At 42.1% G+C, this 17673-nt stretch overlaps 3 protein-coding genes across 3 annotated transcripts in view; 1 reads left to right on the forward strand and 2 right to left on the reverse strand.

Annotated features, from left to right (window-relative positions):
• Positions 1-6684, forward strand: part of slc4a5b (solute carrier family 4 member 5b) — a 33393-nt gene extending 26709 nt beyond the window's left edge. Inside the window, 5 exon segments of the mRNA XM_034547218.1 lie at positions 1851-2018; positions 2922-2993; positions 2995-3026; positions 3500-4807; positions 6387-6684. Of these exon segments, the coding sequence (XP_034403109.1) occupies positions 1851-2018; positions 2922-2993; positions 2995-3026; positions 3500-4807; positions 6387-6684 (1878 nt within the window).
• A 1758-nt stretch (positions 6685-8442) lies between these two features.
• Positions 8443-9959, reverse strand: LOC117740687 (splicing factor 3A subunit 2-like). Its single transcript, XM_034547219.1, has 2 exons — positions 9294-9959; positions 8443-8478 (listed from the first exon to the last, which is right to left on the reverse strand). Exons 1-2 carry the CDS (start codon positions 9957-9959, stop codon positions 8443-8445), a joined length of 702 nt encoding a protein of 233 aa, XP_034403110.1.
• A 2445-nt stretch (positions 9960-12404) lies between these two features.
• The window catches only part of LOC117740688 (seizure 6-like protein), a 43849-nt gene continuing 38580 nt past the window's right edge, over positions 12405-17673 (reverse strand). Inside the window, 8 exon segments of the mRNA XM_034547220.1 lie at positions 12405-12434; positions 13050-13164; positions 13783-13897; positions 14168-14203; positions 15770-15964; positions 16554-16745; positions 17446-17602; positions 17604-17641. Coding sequence (XP_034403111.1) covers positions 12405-12434; positions 13050-13164; positions 13783-13897; positions 14168-14203; positions 15770-15964; positions 16554-16745; positions 17446-17602; positions 17604-17641 — 878 coding nt within the window.

A 17673-nucleotide genomic window follows, 5' to 3' on the forward strand; every position in this document is an offset into this window, starting at 1 on the left:
GGTATTCTTTACAGCGTGGTACCTGAACGCCTCCTCCTTGTAGTACCTGTAACAAGGTATCCTTCACAGCTTGGTACCTGAACACCTCCTCCTTGTAGTACCTGTAACAAGGTATTCTTCACAGCGTGGTACCTGAACACCTCCTCCTTGTAGTACCTGTAACAAGGTATTCTTTACAGCGTGGTACCTGAACACCTCCTCCTTGTAGTACCTGTAACAAGGTATTCTTTACAGCGTGGTACCTGAACACCTCCTCCTTGTAGTACCTGTAACAAGGTATTCTTTACAGCTTGGTACCTGAACGCCTCCTCCTTGTAGTACCTGAACACCTCCTCCTTGTAGTACCTGTAACAAGGTATTCTTTACAGCGTGGTACCTGAACACCTCCTCCTTGTAGTACCTGTAATAAGGTATTCTTTACAGCGTGGTACCTGAACGCCTCCTCCTTGTAGTACCTGAACACCTCCTCCTTGTAGTACCTGTAACAAGGTATTCTTCACAGCGTGGTACCTGAACGCCTCCTCCTTGTAGTACCTGTAACAAGGTATTCTTTACAGTGTGGTACCTGAACGCCTCCTCCTTGTAGTACCTGTAACAAGGTATTATTTACAGCGTGTTACCTGAACGCCTCCTCCTTGTAGTACCTGTAACAAGGTATTCTTTACAGCGTGGTACCTGAACGCCTCCTCCTTGTAGTACCTGTAACAAGTTATTCTTTACAGCGTGGTACCTGAACGCCTCCTCCTTGTAGTACCTGTAACAAGGTATTCTTTACAGCGTGGTACCTGAACGCCTCCTCCTTGTAGTACCTGTAACAAGGTATTCTTTACAGCGTGGTACCTGAACGCCTCCTCCTTGTAGTACCTGAACACCTCCTCCTTGTAGTACCTGTAACAAGGTATTCTTCACAGCGTGGTACCTGAACGCCTCCTCCTTCTAGTACCTGAACGCCTCCTCCTTGTAGTACCTGTAACAAGGTATTCTTTACAGTGTGGTACCTGAACGCCTCCTCCTTGTAGTACCTGTAACAAGGTATTCTTAACAGCGTGGTACCTGAACACCTCCTCCTTGTAGTACCTGTAACAAGGTATTCTTAACAGCGTGGTACCTGAACGCCTCCTCCTTGTAGTACCTGTAACAAGGTATTCTTTACAGCGTGGGACCTGAACACCTCCTCCTTGTAGTACCTGTAACAAGGTATTCTTAACAGCGTGGTACCTGAACGCCTCCTCCTTGTAGTACCTGTAACAAGGTATTCTTTACAGCGTGGTACCTGAACACCTCCTCCTTGTAGTACCTGTAACAAGGTATTCTTTACAGCGTGGTACCTGAACGCCTCCTCCTTGTAGTACCTGAACACCTCCTCCTTGTAGTACCTGTAACAAGGTATTCTTAACAGCGTGGTACCTGAACACCTCCTCCTTGTAGTACCTGTAACAAGGTATTCTTTACAGCGTGGGACCTGAACACCTCCTCCTTGTAGTACCTGTAACAAGGTATTCTTAACAGCGTGGTACCTGAACGCCTCCTCCTTGTAGTACCTGTAACAAGGTATTCTTTACAGCGTGGTACCTGAACGCCTCCTCCTTGTAGTACCTGTAACAAGGTATTCTTTACAGCGTGGTACCTGAACGCCTCCTCCTTGTAGTACCTGTAACAAGGTATTCTTTACAGCTTGGTACCTGAACACATCCTCCTCGTAGTACCTGAACACCTCCTTCTTGTAGTACCTGTAACAAGGTATTCTTTACAGTGTGGTACCTGAACGCCTCCTCCTTGTAGTACCTGTAACAAGGTATTCTTTACAGCGTGGTACCTGAACGCCTCCTCCTTCCCTCCCTGAACAACAGATCCTGGGTCTGCTGGTCGTGAGGAAGCTGCTGGATTTCATGTTCTCGCAGCACGACCTGGCCTGGCTGGACGACATCCTGCCGGAGAAAGACAAGAAGAAGAAGGAGGACGACAAGACGAAGAAGAAGGAGAAGAAGAAGGCGGCGGAGCCCGAGAGCGACGAGGAGGTGAGGAAGTGGAACGCTGTGACGAAACAATACCGCGTCGTGTGTGTGTGTGTGTGTGTGTGTGTGTGTGTGTGTGTGTGTGTGTGTGTTCTCTGGTACTAACACTGTGTGTTTCTCCTCTCTGTCCCACAGTGTTGCTGAACACTGTCCAACACTCGCACGCTTTTTTTGTCGACTAAATTCCCGCGAAAAAGATGAAAAATCTAAAGGTGTTTTAAAAAAGGTGAAATGTAATATGTAAGTCCTGAAGTTTAAATCTTTGAAAAAAGAAGATGGATCATAAAACTACGTGCCCTTCCTGTACCGTAGCTTTAAATCTCCTCATGTGTTATTTCTAGACTTAAAGTTACCGATAATGTATTTTTTTGGGGGGGACACAAAGCATCTGCCAATCTTCTCATATTTTTATTTCACCTTTTATTTAATTGTTGTGTGTGTGTGTGTGTGTGTGTTTTTTTTTTGTTTGTTTTTAACTCCTCTGTCAATATTATTTTCATGTTGTTGTCCTTTTTTTGCTCTTTTGTTTGTAACTTATCTGTAAACTTGAAAAAACAATAAACATAATTAAAATAAAAAAAACAGGGGGATCACAAAATATATATAAATATATATATATATATATATATATATATATATATATTGTCATTTTTATTAAAAAAAGAAATCCTCAGTAATTTCATAAACATTTGACCAAACACATATAGTAGTGCACGTGTAGGGGACTATTTTATGCGGTGGATTAATCTCCGTGTGTGTTTGAGGTAAACGATCTGTGTGTAACGTGTTCGATGTGTTTTTAATGGACCTCTTTATGATAACACTAATAAAAGGATACGTGGACTCTTATTCTTTAAAATCCCAGTTTGTCCCGCATGCCGACCTCTTCCTGTCTTTGTCCCTCAGCCCGATAGCTCCGCCCCCCCTCCAGTGAAGATTCCCATGGAGGCCCTGGAGCCCCTCCCCCTCCACGTTAGCCCCTCCCACCCACAACCAAACCTCTGATTGTGAGTACGGCCCCTCCCCCCTCATTTAATGAACGTGAGTGACGGAGCTTAGTAATAATTTTATTTGTTTACATTTTATTTCATAGACATTTTTTAATTAAATGTTACATTATAACTTTTTTAAATAACGTTTGTAACATTATTTAAAAAACTGAAAACGTCATAGTATATTATAGTATGTCAAAAATGTCCTTAAGAGATGTCGTAGTGTAGCATATCGATGAAAGTCATATTATGGTATGTCGAAAGATGCCATGAAACAAATCATAGTAAAGTATGTTCAAAATGTAATTAAAAGATGTCGTAGTATAATGTGTCAAAAGAACATCGTAAAAAAGTCAGGTCGAAAAAAATATATAAAAATATAAATATAATAAAGTCGTAGAAAATGTTAGAAAATGTATTTTTTTAGCATTTATTTTGTCAGAGAATGTAATAAAAAATAAGAGTAAAGGATATTTTTGTGGTCCCTGGAAGACCAGAGACAGAACCACATAGTCAGAACCACAGCAGGCCCAAGACCTGGTCCCTGGAAGACCAGAGACAGGAACCTCGTAGTCAGAACCACAGCAGGCCCAAGACCTGGTCCCTGGAAGACCAGAGACAGGAACCTCGTAGTCAGAACCACAGCAGGCCCAAGACCTGGTCCCTGGAAGACCAGAGACAGGAACCTCGTAGTCAGAACCACAGCAGGCCCAAGACCTGGTCCCTGGAAGACCAGAGACAGGAACCTCGTAGTCAGAACCACAGCAGGCCCAAGACCTGGTCCCTGGAAGACCAGAGACATGCACCTCGTAGTCAGAACCACAGCAGGCCCAAGACCTGGTCCCTGGAAGACCAGAGACAGGAACCTCGTAGTCAGAACCACAGCAGGCCCAAGACCTGGTCCCTGGAAGACCAGAGACAGGAACCTCGTAGTCAGAACCACAGCAGGCCCAAGACCTGGTCCCTGGAAGACCAGAGACATGAACCTCGTAGTCAGAACCACAGCAGGCCCAAGACCTGGTCCCTGGAAGACCAGAGACAGGAACCTCGTAGTCAGAACCACAGCAGGCCCAAGACCTGGTCCCTGGAAGACCAGAGACATGAACCTCGTAGTCAGAACCACAGCAGGCCCAAGACCTGGTCCCTGGAAGACCAGAGACAGGAACCTCGTAGTCAGAACCACAGCAGGCCCAAGACCTGGTCCCTGGAAGACCAGAGACATGAACCTCGTAGTCAGAACCACAGCAGGCCCAAGACCTGGTCCCTGGAAGACCAGAGACATGCACCTCGTAGTCAGAACCACAGCAGGCCCAAGACCTGGGCCCTGGAAGACCAGAGACAGGAACCTCGTAGTCAGAACCACAGCAGGCCCAAGACCTGGTCCCTGGAAGACCAGAGACAGGAACCTCGTAGTCAGAACCACAGCAGGCCCAAGACCTGGTCCCTGGAAGACCAGAGACATGAACCTCGTAGTCAGAACCACAGCAGGCCCAAGACCTGGTCCCTGGAAGACCAGAGACAGGAACCTCGTAGTCAGAACCACAGCAGGCCCAAGACCTGGTCCCTGGAAGACCAGAGACATGAACCTCGTAGTCAGAACCACAGCAGGCCCAAGACCTGGTCCCTGGAAGACCAGAGACATGAACCTCGTAGTCAGAACCACAGCAGGCCCAAGACCTGGTCCCTGGAAGACCAGAGACAGGAACCTCGTAGTCAGAACCACAGCAGGCCCAAGACCTGGTCCCTGGAAGACCAGAGACAGGAACCTCGTAGTCAGAACCACAGCAGGCCCAAGACCTGGTCCCTGGAAGACCAGAGACAGGAACCTTGTAGTTATTAAAAAGGTACATTCTGTAGCATGTCTGTAGCATTTTGAAAAAAATATTAAATAGGATGTAATATAAAACATGAACTAATAAAATAAATCATAGTTCAGCATGTAGAAACATGTAATTAATAAAGTCATGAAATATAATGTCAAAAGTCTTTAAAGTATGTCAACAGTCATAATGTGTTGAATGTGTCAATGTATCACAAAACATTAAAAATAGTTAGTTTGTGTTTGTCATAAAAGTTATTTTAAAAGTCCTAAAAGTGTCTGATTAACAGCATGTTTAATGTTTTATAATGTTTTTGTTTATGTTCATCTTCATTATCTTTGTGTCTCTGTATTCATGCGTTTACCTGTCTGTGTGTATACTGTATTTATATATACAATATATAAATATATGTGTATATATGTATATATATATACATATGTATATATATATATATATGTATATATACATATATATATATATGTATATATATATATGTATATATATATATACATATATATATATAAATATATATATGTGTATATATATATATATATATGTATATATAAATATATATACACACAGTATATATACTCTGTATATATACATACACTGTATATAAATAAATATATAAATATATATACACACAGTATATATATACTCTGTATATATACTCTGTATATATACATACACTGTATATAAATAAATATATATATATGTATATGTGTGTGTTTTCTTACAGGAGATGAACCCGTACTCAACAGTCACGTCCAATCAAAATGAATTAGACCGCAGGTACTGAAGCTGCACCTTCCCATCTGACCCCTGACCCCTCACCTGACATCTGACCCCTCACCTGACCCCTGACCCCTGACCCCCTCACACCTTCATACAAAATATATACATCTGTGTTGGATGATTATTGAACAATTGCATTTCATTTGGACCGTTAGAACGACACAAGTTTTACAGTTTAGAACTACGGCTCCCACAATGCATTGGGACTCCTCCCACAATGCATTGGGGCTCATACACTTACAAACTTATAAACAGGACTTATAATGTTGCCAAACCTCCGAGCAGCTTCTCTCCTCATAATTCATCCTTAACATATCATTTAATAGTAATTTAATTAATAATTTAAAAGCTGCAGAATATAATAGTTATATCCAGATTGGATTCATGCTGATCATAACAGACGTGATCAATTCATCTGAAAAGGTGAGATTTGCTTTTAAGTTAAACAAATAAATAAATAAAAAGGACATCAAATTACCCATCAGCCCCTGCGTCTCTCTCACGTCCAAAGTGTCACTTATTCCTGAGGGACTGTGACGCTTTCTGCTGGATCAACAGCGCCCCCTGCTGTCAGTCACCCATAAAACATACCAGCTCTTATTTTATTATTTTTTATTGAGAAAAATAAATTAAAAAACAAGCTACAAAAGTAAAGAAAACCACTTCCGGTGGTCTTGTTTTGAATAAAAGGATATTAATGTATTTATTATTTATAAACAAAGTCTGTTTTAGCTTCAGTAACACGTGACCTGCCGGTTCCGCAGCGTCACGCTGCACCTGAGGATCTCCTGCCCCGAGTCCCCAGAACCCTCGCGCACCTCCAGCCTCGCCCCCGTTCCACAGGTGAGCATCCGGGTGGACTCGGACTTCGAGGATCCGGACTTCTTCTCACAGCTTCAGGGCCCTCGAGACCTCCAGGACCTTCGGGACCTCCAGGACCTCCAGGACCTTCGGGACCTCCAGGACCTCCAGGACCTTCGGGACCGGAGACCTGCGGGAGGAAAGAACAAAGACTTCAAGAAACGCCGCGCTCACTTTGGTGACTCAGAGACCATGCTGTAGACACACACACACACACACACACACACACACACACAAACACACCTACACACACACACAAACACACCTACACACACACACCTACACACTTACACACATACGCACACCTACACACACACACGCACACACAGATACACACACACACAGATACACACACACAGACAGACAAACACACACACAGACACACACACACACAGAGACACACACACACAGACACACACACACACACACACACACTGAGACAGACACACAGACAGAGAGACACACACACAGAGACACACACTGAGACAGACACACACACACACAGAGACACAGACACACACACACACACACACACACACAGAGACACACACACACACAGAGACACACACACAGACACACACACACACTGAGACAGACACACAGACAGACAGACACACACACGCACACACACACACTGAGTCACAGACACACACTGAGACAGACACACACACACACACACTGAGACAGACACACACACACACACACTGAGGACAGACACACACACGCACACACACACACACACTGAGACAGACACACACACACTTTACATTTCCCAGAGGCGGAGCCTAATTAGCATACAGGAAGTGCTCTAATTGACTAACTGGACCTTTCAGCCACTTCCTGATAAAAGCTGCACAGAAACAACCAAAAATGTGTTAATGATTAATAATAAATGCATGAAATCAGAGTTCAGTTATTGATCAAAGTTATTGATTTGTTCGTCGTTGCTAAAGATTAATAGCGATTCACATTATGGTTCATCATGGATGTAAAACCCTGAAAATGTAATAAAAGCATTTAAATCTGTTCATGTTGGTGTATTTATCAGGTACTTTTATACTTCTCTATATAATATATATATATATATATATATATATATATATATATATACATACATATATTCTATTATATTCTACTTCTACTTCATCCAATTCACAACATTTATCTGACAACTTTACAAATAAAAATAAAATAGAAATGATTACACAGTTTTTAAATGTTTTTTTAAAGTTAAACTACCAACAATGTTACTGAAAATATTAGTTTATCAACAGAACATGAAATAATGTTATTGTATTAGTAATAATGTTGGTTTCTTACAACATAATCAATGACTGGAGAAAATAATCCGCAGATAAATCCATCATTTAAATCTGTTGTTAATAATTAAAAAATGAACTACAACAGTAAAATCTTGCTTTTTCCATTAATGCCAACTCTCTTTTGGATCCAATTATTATGATTTTATTATTATTTTCTATGATTTTAACAGAAAGTGAATGAATCATCGGTCCTTCATCTCTCTGTGATGCATTAATATCTCACAGCGATATTAATGATGCGATATTAATGATGCGATATTAATGATGCGATATTAATGCATTTGGTGCCTTCGGCTGCATTAAACTTATGTCCAGCGGTGAGTTTCCTCTTCAGTCGAGTGCCCTCAGCAGGAAGTCCTCCTCTTCCTCCTCTTCTTCTTCCTCCTCTTCCTCCTCTTCTTCCTCCTTCTCTTCCTCCTCTTCTTCCTCCTCTTCCTCCTCTTCTTCTTCCTCCTCTTCTTCCTCCTCTTCCTCCTCTTCTTCTTCCTCCTCTTCATCCTCCTCTTTCTCCTCTTCTTCCTCCTCTTCCTCCTCTTTCTCATCTTCCTCCTCCTCATCTTCCTCCTCTTCTTCCTCCTCCTCTTCCTCCTCCTCCTCCTCCTCTTCAGACGGCCTCTTAAGGAGTCCACCATCAGGTTCACACGTGCAGAGCATCAAAGCTTCTTCTCAGAGCCTGAAAGTGAGCATGAGGCATTAAACTAATTTTTATTATTATTATTATTATACTGCAGCATACATATTTATATGTATATATATAAATAAATATATAATTATATATATATATTAATATATATTAATATCTATATATACATATATATCTATATAAATAAATACATATATGTATGTATACATTTATAAATATAGATATATATTTATATAGATATATTTTTATTTAATAAAAATAAATCTCGTGATCCCTGAACACGTTTTATTTTGAAGGGATCAGAAGGTCGAGAGCTGTTTCTCTCAAAAGCAGCAGACGGAGGAAGATGTCCTGTAATTATTTTAATGTTTAATTAATAGTTAAGTTTCAAGCAATGAATTCGAATTCAATTTCTTTCACAATATATTTGTAAATTAAACATTTATATAAAACGTCTTAAATCTCGGATGCTAATTAAAGCCAAATTAAAAATGTCCATATTTGAAATAAAGAGAAAGGAAAATAGGAGTTTATCAACTCCCAAAAAATACAGTTTTGATTAACTGTCAAAATGTTCTGGCTGACAATAAATATGAGATAAAATATATTTTTGGCTCCTAAAAAATAAAATACGACGCCAAAGACTCCACACCAGACTGCCTCAATGTTAAGAAAAACTTTTGTACTTTTTTATTCAAGTTTTAACATTTATTTAGGGAAACTTAACATCTCTCATAATGAAAATGTACATTTATCAATCTGCATAAAACATCACATGTACAGAACATCAAAATAAATACGTCATCTGGTGGGCGGAGCTCCGTCGGTTCACTACAACCACTCACCTGGAGGCCCGGATCTAGAGGCCCGGATCTAGAGGCCCGGACCTGGAGGCCCTGAGCCGGAGGCCAGGACCTGGAGAATCTGAGGCGGAGGTCCGGATCTAGAGGCACGGACCAGGAGGCCCTGACCTGGAGGTCTTGACCCCGAGGCCTGGACCTGGATCCCCTGACCCGGAGGCCCTGACCTGGAGGCTCTGACCTGGAGGCCTTGACCCAGAGGCCCTGACCTGGAGGCTCAGACCTGGAGGCCTTGACCCCGAGGCCTGGACCTGGATCCCCTGACCCGGAGGCTCTGACCTGGAGGCCTTGACCCGGAGGCCCGGACCTGGATGCCCTGACCCGGAGGCTCGGACCTGGAGGCCTTGACCCGGAGGCTCGGACCTGGAGGTCTGGACCTGGAGGCCCGGACCCGGAGGCTCGGACCTGGAGGCCTGGACCTGGAGGCCCTGACCCGGAGGCCCGGACCTGGAGGCTCGGACCTGGAGGTCTGGACCTGGAGGCCTTGACCCGGAGGCTCGGACCTGGAGGCCCGGACCTGGAGGCCTTGACCCGGAGGCCCGGACCTGGAGGCCTTGACCCGGAGGCCCGGACCTGGAGGACCTGACCTGGAGGCCTTGACCCGGAGGCCTGGACCTGGAGGCCCGGACCCGGTCTACCACAGCCATCCATCTAACTACACGTGGAAATAAGACATCAGTAATGACGACAGTCATTTAAAAACCACGGAACTACAGCTAAAGCCAGCTGGACGGACTCCAATGAAGAGCCTTGAAGGTGAGTTCAGGGACCGGGCAGCAGGAGACGGTGAAGGTGTGGATGTAAACAACAACAACAAGGTCCACCAGTCTAATTTATCCCCAAGACTCCTAAAGTTGTAATCCTTAAGATGCCCTATGAAACAGCTGTTTTATTAATAAACCACATTTCTTCTCTAAACAATCGCCCTAAAACGACACCGTTTATCAGCCAGAAGCTCAGATTGCCATCTTTCTGACGGTCCATGAACGCATCATGTGTGATGAACACAGCCAAAGCTTAAAACTTTGATATTTCATTAAAAAAAACGTTTTATTCTACATGTCTGATTTAATATTTCGCACCAAATAATCTGTTTACTTTAATCAGATTATGTAAAAAAACATTAAATTCTGAGCTCCTCATTAAAACTATGAGGCTGGAAACATGAGAATAATTAATTTATCCATTATTTACATTGGTAACACTTGAAACATGTCGGATATTTAGATTATATTGTTTTCAAGTCAATTTTTGTCAAAGAAATTATCAAAGAAATTCCACTCTGTTATTTTCCTTTTGAATGATTAATGTCATAATAACTCCACTTCCAGTCCTCATAGTCCTGTTTCCATAGAGACGCAGGACCTTTATGTGGCACTGAGAAACGAAGCAAAAGAATAATAATACAAAAAATCCACGAAAGTGCTTTGGGTTCAGAGGATGAGTATATATATATGTATATATATATACATATATATATACACCAGTATTGGGACACAAAAGATACAAAAACAGTATTTTCCTCATCGTCCTCCATTATAAAAGAGAAAATAAACCGATGACACCTCCAACTGCAAACATGGATTATTATTACTCTCTGTATTATTGTTTTGTTTTTTTGAGACATGGATAGTTTTGTAATTTGTAAAACATTCCCGGAGCCAAGAAAAGCCTTTTGAAAGTGTGTGTGACGTCCTCGCTGAACACCGTGGGCGAAGCAGACGGGAGGATTTTATTATTGAGCTCAGAGAGCAATTTGTATCCAAGTGAGTGGGCGGAGACCTGAAGAGTGTTAAAGCTGCATTCTCTCTACTGACCACCAGGGGGCGACTCCTCTGGTTGTATAGAAGTATATGCTTCATGTGTTAAAGCTGCATTCTCTCTACTAACCACCAGGGGGCGACTCCTCTGGTTGTATAGAAGTCTATGCTTCATGTGTTAAAGCTGCATTCTCTCTCCTGACCACCAGGGGGCGACTCCTCTGGTTGTATAGAAGTCTATGCTTCATGTGTTAAAGCTGCATTCTCTCTACTGACCACCAGGGGGCGACTCCTCTGGTTGTATAGAAGTCTATGCTTCATGTGTTAAAGCTGCATTCTCTCTACTGACCACCAGGGGGCGACTCCTCTGGTTGTATAGAAGTCTATGCTTCATGTGTTAAAGCTGCATTCTCTCTACTGACCACCAGGGGGCGACTCCTCTGGTTGTATAGAAGTCTATGCTTCATGTGTTAAAGCTGCATTATCTCTACTGACCACCAGGGGGCGACTCCTCTGGTTGTATAGAAGTCTATGCTTCATGTGTTAAAGCTGCATTCTCTCTACTGACCAACAGGGGGCGACTCCTCTGGTTGTATAGAAGTCTATGCTTCATGTGTTAAAGCTGCATTCTTTCTCCTGACCACCAGGGGGCGACTCCTCTGGTTGTATAGAAGTCTATGCTTCATGTGTTAAAGCTGCATTCTCTCTCCTGACCACCAGGGGGCGACTCTATAATAATAATAGTTCTGGAGGCAGAAAACACTCTTAAAGCAGCAGAAATAAATCAGACCATAAATAGAATAAAAAGTTGGGTTTGATTTCATGAACATTTCAAGGATTACAACTTTAAACTCTCGTTCTGTTCCAGGATTATTTTTTTACAACTAATCGTCTCATATTTGACAAAAATACTGTAAAAGTGCTTCAGTCACCGTAATGTCTCCTTCTCTTCTTCTCCTCCTCTTCTTCTTCTCCTCTTCTCCTTCTCCTTCTCTCCCCTTCTTAATTCCTTTTTCCTCACCGTGTTTCAATGGTCTTTGATGATCTTTGGGCCTCCATCTCCCATCCTCCTCCTCCCCGTTTCCCATCAAGCAAAATAAAAGGAGGAGGAGGAGTAGGAGGAGGAGGAGGAGGAGGAGGAGGAGGAGGAGGAGGACAGGATCAATGGGCTCGCTTCTCGTTGGCAGAAGGGGCCGGACATCATCTATTTGTATTTACACTGCACCGCTCCTCACCTCCTCACCTCCTCACCTCCTTCTCCTCACCTCCTTCTCCCCCCCCCCCCCCCCCCCCTCCCCTGAGGAGGTGAGGACGAGTCAGGACGGCCGTCGGCGTCTCATATCGATACTTCATATTCTCGAGTGTCCTTTAAAAAAAAAAAAAAAAAAGAGAAGTCGGCGTTACCAAACCAAACCGATCACGAGGCTTCTGTCAGTTGACCTTTGACCCCGAAGGAGGAGCTCCTACTTCCTGTTTCAACTGCTCTGCATCAGGATTTTATTCTGTAATAATCTACATTCTACACATAAAAAAAACAACAATAACGACGGTTTAAATTAATGTTTGATTTTACACGGAAAAAAGTTGGAATGACGGAGAAGTATCCCGTTAATTATTGATCTGTAGATATTGATCGAAGAGGTGATTAGACGTTTTATTTCCAAGAAGAATACCAAATATATATTATAATATTTTGCTGCTTTTGTAATTTACGTGCTAAAATGTTTTCACATCGTCGGTTTTGTTTTTAGAAAAATTGTAACGAGACGTTTCTTTCTGAGAGATTTTCCAAAAATATTCTTATAGAAAATAATAATAAATCAAATACATATTGGGAAGTGTGAAGAAGAACTTTGTTAAAGTTAATTCCAACTTGTTCCAGGCTGCTTTTATTGTGAAACTCTCGACACTGAAACAGGAAGCTTTAGAGAGATAAAGGATCCCTGTGGGGGAACCGGGCTCTGGTCTCTAGAGGCGATGCAGACTCACCCCCCCCGGTCTCATAGAGCGGGTTGTCGAACTCCGTCTCCACGGTGATCTGTCGGTACGGGTGAGGGTAGATGAGAGGAAGCCTCAAGTTGGAGTGATACCGGCACCTAAAAACAGCACGAGGACAGTTCAGAGGTCAATCTGCCTGGATATAAATATATATATATATACACATACATATATATATAAATATAAATATATACATATACACATACATATATATATATAAATATATATAAATACATATATATATATATATATAAAGAAATTGTATAAATACATATATATATAATAAATAATATATATAAATAAATAAATATATATTAAAATATTAAATATATATATATAAAATAATATATATATATATATATATATATATATATATATATATTTAAATTATATATATATATATATTTTTATATGAAATAAAATAAATTCTTATATAAAATAAATATATAAAGAAAATGTATAAATACATATACATATAAATAAATAAATATATATATAAAAAAAATTATATATATAAAGAATATATATATATAAAAATATATTTATAAACGCTTACATATATAAATATATAGATAACAATTTAAATATACATATGAATAAAAATATATAAAAAATATAAAATATAAAAATATAAATATATTTAAAAAACACTATAAATTGCTATAACAAAGTAAGAGTACAACATTCAGTACTTTTTGACGTGGAGATGACCTCACCGTGTCACGTAGACGTAAGCTCCTCCGAGCAGCACGGACAGCAGGAGAACGAGGAGGAAGATGGCCAGCGCGATGTTGCCTCCGTCCAGAGTGGAGCCGGCAGTCGCCTCTGCAACTGAGACACGGCGTTTGAATGAAAAGCACGAGGTCAACCGGAGGCGACGCCGGAGACAACCAATGAAAGCTGCACGAGGCCGGTCGGGGATGGTTAAGCAAACATAGGCGGGTAAACAAACAAACACAAACAGGTGGACAAACAAACACGCACACGCACAGTGAATGAACTCTGCAGGCAGATGTTTGCAGATGGAAGCGGTTTATTTGTTTTGTTTGTTTTCTTTGTGTTGGTGTTTTCAGCCCACCGACGTCCACGGATAAGACTCACCTTCCAGAGCATGGTTGATAAAGCAGTCTTGGTTGGCTGCAAGACATCATTCTGTCAGTCAGTGCATATGAGAAATGACATCAAACATCCTGTAGAGTTTGGATTGGTAACAAGGCAGCTTTGAAATGACCGTTGGCTGATCCCTGACCTGTTACTACGTCGGTGTAGGTTTCCAAACGTGCTCGAGGTCCTGATTTTAGTCTATGCTTCATGTGTTAAAGCTGCATTCTCTTTCCTGACCACCAGGGGGCGACTCCTCTGGTTGTATAGAAGTCTATGCTTCATGTGTTAAAGCTGCATTCTCTTTCCTGACCACCAGGGGGCGACTCCTCTGGTTGTATATAAGTCTATGCTTCATGTGTTAAAGCTGCATTCTCTTTCCTGACCACCAGGGGGCGACTCCTCTGGTTGTATAGAAGTCTATGCTTCATGTGTTAAAGCTGCATTCTCTTTCCTGACCACCAGGGGGCGACTCCTCTGGTTGTATAGAAGTCTATGCTTCATGTGTTAAAGCTGCATTCTCTTTCCTGACCACCAGGGGGCGACTCCTCTGGTTGTATATAAGTCTATGCTTCATGTGTTAAAGCTGCATTCTCTTTCCTGACCACCAGGGGCGACTCCTCTGGTTGTATAGAAGTCTATGCTTCATGTGTTAAAGCTGCATTCTCTTTCCTGACCACCAGGGGGCGACTCCTCTGGTTGTATAGAAGTCTATGCTTCATGTGTTAAAGCTGCATTCTCTCTCCTGACCACCAGGGGGCGACTCCTCTGGTTGTATAGAAGTCTATGCTTCATGTGTTAAAGCTGCATTCTCTCTCCTGACCACCAGGGGGCGACTCCTCTGGTTGTATAGAAGTCTATGCTTCATGTGTTAAAGCTGCATTCTCTCTCCTGACCACCAAGGGGCGACTCCTCTGGTTGTATAGAAGTCTATGCTTCATGTGTTAAAGCTGCATTCTCTCTCCTGACCACCAGGGGGCGACTCCTCTGGTTGTATAGAAGTCTATGCTTCATGTGTTAAATCTGCATTCTCCCTCCTGACTACCAGGGGGCGACTCCTCTGGTTGTATAGAAGTCTATGCTTCATGTGTTAAAGCTGCATTCTCTCTCCTGACCACCAGGGGGCGACTCCTCTGGTTGTATAGAAGTCTATGCTTCATGTGTTAAAGCTGCATTCTCTCTCCTGACCACCAGGGGGCGACTCCTCTGGTTGTATAGAAGTCTATGCTTCATGTGTTAAAGCTGCATTCTCTCTACTGACCACCAGGGGGCGACTCCTCTGGTTGTATAGAAGTCTATTCTGTTGGTTGCAATCTGCAGCCTCACCACTAGATGACACTAGAAACAGGTTTACGGTGGCTAAGCTACGATTGGACGGTTGCAGTCTGCTCAATAGGGTTTAGCTAACGGTCATTAGCATGCACAGGCGCCATGATCAATCTGTACCAACAAGCATGGGGGGGGGGGGGGAAGAGGAATATTGTTGTTCATGCACAAATCCCCCAAAAAAAGGTATCGAGGAGAAGGGAAGCGTTTCATTCCACCTGCTCATCAAAATAAAAATAAAACAATAATACAAAATAATTTAAAAAAGAATCTCACCCCTGCAGAGTGGGAGTGGGCCGCTCCAGAAGGACGGGTTGCCGAGGATGCACTTGATGGCGACCTCCCCGATGAGCTCGTAACCTTGATAGCAGACGAAGGTGAGCGACTCGCCGGGCAGGTACAGCCTCTTGGACAGGATCTGGTAGCCGTTGTCCGGGAGGCCGGGGTTCTCACAGGAGACAGAGTCCTCCGCTGAGAAGAGGAAGAAGAAGAGGAGGAAGAGGAAGAAGATTTTTTTTATTTTTTCCCCTCGTCAGAGCTCGACTGACAGGCGCGTTGACGTGACTCATGGCTAATCTCCGCCCCCTCATCCAGGTGGCTGAGCTGATTGGTACGGCGCATTAGCATCGCATTATCACACACTTCACACACACATTAATACCCCCTGAAAACACACACGCACACACACCACACACACACACACACACACACACACACAGATGAAAAACGCAGGAGATGAAGCATAGTCTCTGGCATGTGGAGACGCTGTGATCTGTGAGAGAGAGAGAGAGAGAGAGAGAGGGGGAACCGGGCGATAAATCACCCGAGCCCACTCATGTGATCTCACGGGGAAGTAGAGCCTCTCATCTCCAGTTAAATGTGCAGCTTATGAAAGCTTTCTGAAATCACCGCCTGACAAATCACCGGCAAACCGGCCGGTAATAAAATACCTTTTTAAAAAAAATAGTTCTCTCCTGGGAGGTGAAAGCAACTTATCTGTTTTATTATGTTTTATTTATATATATATATATATTGATTTTCTTTACGGTGATGTACTCACAGACACAGTGAGGGAGTCGGGACGTCCACACGGGGGTCCCCGGCTCGCGGCCGTAGCAGCTGATGGTGGCGCCGCCCTGCAGGATGAAGCCAGGGTTGCAGCTGTACTGGATGGTGGTCCCCACCAGGAGTTTGGGGTCGGACAGAGACCGGGTGGAGTGCTCCACGGGGCCCGGATCAGAGCAGTACATGACTGAGGGGAAGAGGAACATGTGGAGACGTCCAGACCATCAGCACTTAGCTGAAGATTGTTATGAGCGTCGTTACCTATAACAGAGGTCAGGTGTATTTATATATATATATACACACATATATATATATATAAATATATATCCTGTATATATATATTTATATATATATAAAACTATATATATATATATATATATACAGGATATATATATATTTATATAAATATATATATAAATATTCATATATATATTTATATATATATATATATATAAATAAACATATATATAAATATTATATATATAAATATACATGTATATAAATATATACAGGATATATATATATTTATATAAATATATATATAAATATTCATATATATATTATATATAAATATATATATATATATTTTTATACATATATAAATATACCATATATATATATATATAAATATTCTAAATATACATATATATAATATATATCATTGAGGGGCATTATTTTATAAATATAAAACAGAAATCCAGTTAAATATCCAAACGATATTGTCGTCATCGCGTCTCATTACTTTAAAAACAAAGTTTCCGAGATAATTGGTCGTACTCGAGAGCATTTATGCTTTTGTTCTTTTACAGTTTCTCTGCGTAACTAAATACGTATTAATAAGGTATCGCCGATAACGGCTGCATAATTCGACTGAGAGGGTGACTGACTCTTTTCGCAGAAGGGCGGCTGGGAGCTCCAGGTGAGGTCCAGCTGACAGGTGAGGGTCTCCCGCCCCACCAGGTCGTATCCGGGGTCGCACTGGTAGGTGATTCGAGCCCCGCGGACCAGCGCGATGTGGGACGTGGTCTTCCAGCCGTTCTGGATCCTCGGGCAGGTCCGGACAGGAGTCGTTCCGGGACACCTCTGAGAAACAAAAATATAAATATGAACCAAAA

This window comes from Cyclopterus lumpus, chromosome 12 (assembly GCF_009769545.1).
Source record: "Cyclopterus lumpus isolate fCycLum1 chromosome 12, fCycLum1.pri, whole genome shotgun sequence".
Classification (NCBI taxonomy): domain Eukaryota; kingdom Metazoa; phylum Chordata; class Actinopteri; order Perciformes; family Cyclopteridae; genus Cyclopterus; species Cyclopterus lumpus.

Coding starts and splice junctions, on each gene's coding strand:
- LOC117740687 (XM_034547219.1), bottom strand. CDS start 9,959: ATGGATGGCTGTGGTAGACCGGGTCCGGGCCTCCAGGTCCAGGCCTCC. Junction 8,479..9,293: donor CTCTAGATCCGGGCCTCCAG/GTGAGTGGTTGT, acceptor GCTCACTTTCAG/GCTCTGAGAAGAAGCTTTGA.